Source organism: Diospyros lotus, chromosome 5 (assembly GCF_014633365.1).
Source record: "Diospyros lotus cultivar Yz01 chromosome 5, ASM1463336v1, whole genome shotgun sequence".
Lineage (NCBI taxonomy): Eukaryota > Viridiplantae > Streptophyta > Magnoliopsida > Ericales > Ebenaceae > Diospyros > Diospyros lotus.
In genome coordinates, this window is record NC_068342.1 from 25,770,135 (window position 1) to 25,773,514 (window position 3,380).

At 29.3% G+C, this 3,380-nt stretch overlaps 1 protein-coding gene across 1 annotated transcript; it reads left to right on the top strand.

The window, feature by feature from the left end:
- Positions 1 to 643: 643 nt before the first annotated feature.
- On the top strand, positions 644 to 2,011 carry LOC127802568 (soluble inorganic pyrophosphatase PPA1). Its single transcript, XM_052338437.1, has 7 exons — positions 644 to 787; positions 889 to 954; positions 1,059 to 1,166; positions 1,296 to 1,361; positions 1,478 to 1,598; positions 1,764 to 1,845; positions 1,969 to 2,011. Exons 1-7 carry the CDS (start codon positions 644 to 646, stop codon positions 2,009 to 2,011), a joined length of 630 nt encoding a protein of 209 aa, XP_052194397.1.
- The last annotated feature ends 1,369 nt before the right edge of the window (positions 2,012 to 3,380 follow it).

The window sequence follows — 3,380 nt, forward strand, 5'->3', positions numbered from 1 at the left end:
TATATATATATATATATCTACAAGCATATTTCATTGTGCATCCTTTAGGATTTATTAATATTAAGTAACATGAGAAAATTAACATAAATACACACATATATGTATATATGTTTTGTTTTTATGTTGCTTGACATGTATATATGTTTGTTTATTTGTAAAATTTTACCTTCATAATATGTATAAGATCCATTTGCAGATCCATTCTAAGCAAGCACAATGTGATATATGAAAACTATGCATTCATGTTGGGTTTGAAAGAGATTTTTAGTAATGGAATGTATGAAATAAAATGAAAGAAAAACTGTGGAACGGGAAGTATAAAGTTTTTTTTTTTTTTTGCTTTGTTTGGAACAGTAGATCATAAAAAGTAGTATACATAAAATGCTTTCTTTAATTTTGTTTGGAGAAGTAATAAAGATGGATGCCGTATATATATATATATATATATATGGGAAAAACAATTAATACTTGTCTTAATGGATATATAGATTATGTTTTCTTAGTGGATAATAGAATTAATTTGAACCGTACGTACGTACTACGTACATCAGCATCCCATTTGATTTGGATGTTAATCAACTAATGGGTTTTGGTTTGTTGCATGCATATAATTCTGATTGATTAGGTGAAAAAAGAGAGAAAAATGAGTGGAAAAGGTGAAGAAGGGAAATCAGAAGCTCCCCGTCTGAATGAGAGAATTTTGTCATCTCTGTCCAGAAGACAGGTTGCAGCACATCCATGGCATGATCTTGAGATTGGACCTGAGGCACCCCACATTGTCAATTGCGTGCGTCACTCTACTCCTCTTTATATAATCATCATCGTCAATTTTGTTTTATAGAATAATAATTTTATTTATTTAATTAACATCTATATATCTATATACAGGTCGTTGAGATAACAAAGGGAAGTAAGGTTAAATATGAACTTGACAAGAAGACTGGACTCATTAAGGTATCTTAACTATTTCTAAGATAGTATAAGAGAGAGAGAGAGAGTGTGTGTGTGTGTGTGTTTCAGTTAATTAATTCATGGAATATATATATATACACGCGCAGGTTGATCGAATCTTGTATTCTTCTGTGGTCTATCCCCATAACTATGGTTTCATCCCTCGCACACTTTGTGAAGATAATGACCCATTGGATGTTCTAATTCTCATGCAGGTAACAAAATTAAATTCAATGCTGTATAATGAATCAAGTTATATAAGTATATATATATATATATATTGGCTACGTGTTTAATATTTGGATAATGTATATACATACATACATATATATATATTTATATAGGAACCAGTTCTTCCAGGTTGTTTTCTTCGAGCCAGGGCCATTGGACTTATGCCTATGATTGATCAGGTAGGTGGTATATATTCTTCGTTGAATAAACTTCATTAATTAATTAATTAGGGATGTTAATTATTCCATCACCATCATACATACATATATATATGAGTGTGTGTGTGTTTGTGTAGGGAGAAAAAGACGACAAGATAATTGCAGTGTGTGCTGATGACCCAGAGTACAGGCACTACACTGACATCAAACAACTTCCCCCTCATCGGCTTGCTGAGATCCGACGCTTTTTTGAAGATTGTATGTCACTCGTCCACATGCATATCTCATCATTTCATTTTAATTAATTATATATATATGAATTTTAATTAATTAATTAAGCAATTATGCATGCATGAAGCAATAACTAATGTTATTGATCTTTATCTAATTAATAAGCAGCAAATTAATTAATTTATTGCGCAGACAAGAAGAACGAAAACAAGGAGGTTGCAGTGAATGAGTTCTTACCTCCAACTACTGCCCTTGACATCATCCAGACCTCAATGCAAGTCTACGTAACATGCATGCATATACTTTCTTCCTTTGCTCCGATCCAAGATTATTAATTAATTAATTAATTAATTAATATTGTTGTAAGATTGAATCAATTAGCCATTGGATGCTGCAGGGACCTTTATGCTGAATACATTTTGCATAGCCTGAGGAGATAGGCGCAAGCAAACACCATATTGAAGGAGACTAATTAAGAAGAATCTCCTATTTGAGCTTCAGATGCACATTAATGGCTGTCAGTTTGAACAATTCCATAAGGAGAGAGGAATTTTTCTTTCTGAATTGGATCTGAACAGTCATCCCATCTCTATCATTTTATTTATGTATTATTATTATCAAAAAATAATGCCATCCATAAACATGGCAAAAAATTTGAGTTGATCCCACTTGATGGGGTTAAAACTTGTAATTATATTGTTGTACTATCAATTCAAATAATATGATTAACAAAGTAGTTTTTGTTCTTATTTGCTTACATTTTACCTTATCTCGTTATTCTTGATATTATTTATAACAAAATCAAAAATTATATTCTTATAAATAATATATATATATATATATATAACATAGTAAATAAAACAAAAACAACATTGAAAGAAGTGGGTTGCATTTTCCATCTTGATCAGTAGATTCGAATATGATGTTTACTACGAGATGAATTAATATATGTGTGCAAGTAATGGTTAAGATATTATAAATATATTTTGTCTAAAATATAAGATAGACCTATTGCAAGGTGCATTAATTGTTTTTTTTTTTTTTTTGTTAATGTTTAAAGACTCTTATTGGTTTGGTAATGTGGTTGAAAAACAAAATTTTATCAGCAATTACTAAAAGAGTGTTTAGATAGTAAATGATTCTTGTCAAAATAATAATAATAATAATAATAAAATACATTTATTGCACCTTAACCATTATACTAAGGCAATGGTTTTTTTTTTTTTTTTGATAACTTATAATGATTAGGATTATCCTATATATATTTATATTAATATTATGGAAAAATTACAATTGTTGACCTTTAATCCATGCATCAATTTTATAACAAATTTAACTTTTATAAAATATATACTTGAACTTCTAAAATTGTAACAATTACATAACATTGTGAAATTAAACTACCTGTCCACAATTTTCCAAAATGAACTTTAATATGTAAAGAGAAATGGAAGGTGTACATGTTAACCCATTTGGAGGAAAAATCTACAAAGCAAAGAGGGAAATTCATTGAAATTAAAACCTAATCCCTCATAATCAAAGAGACAAACTCGATGTAGGGACTGTAGACATGTGATTCTACACTAATACAGTAGTCATTACCATTTCTCAACAATGCAATTGAAGAACCCTAGGATTTAAGAATCTTAAGCTCAATTAAGAGAATGGTCTCAATAGCCTTGATCGATTGAAAAAAAAAAAAAGGACATAGGGTTTTCGACAACGCAATGGACTAGAATCTCTTTTGGAATAGATATATATGATGTAAAGCTATTAAGTTGAATATTAATTTTTTTTTTTTTTTGTTTC

Bases quoted from the DNA above. Each gene is read 5' to 3' on its own strand.
- LOC127802568 (XM_052338437.1), top strand. From the start codon at position 644: ATGAGTGGAAAAGGTGAAGAAGGGAAATCAGAAGCTCCCCGTCTGAAT. The intron at 1,599-1,763 runs GTATGTCACTCG...TTTATTGCGCAG, and splicing joins CCGACGCTTTTTTGAAGATT to ACAAGAAGAACGAAAACAAG. The intron at 1,846-1,968 runs GCAAGTCTACGT...TGGATGCTGCAG, and splicing joins GACATCATCCAGACCTCAAT to GGACCTTTATGCTGAATACA.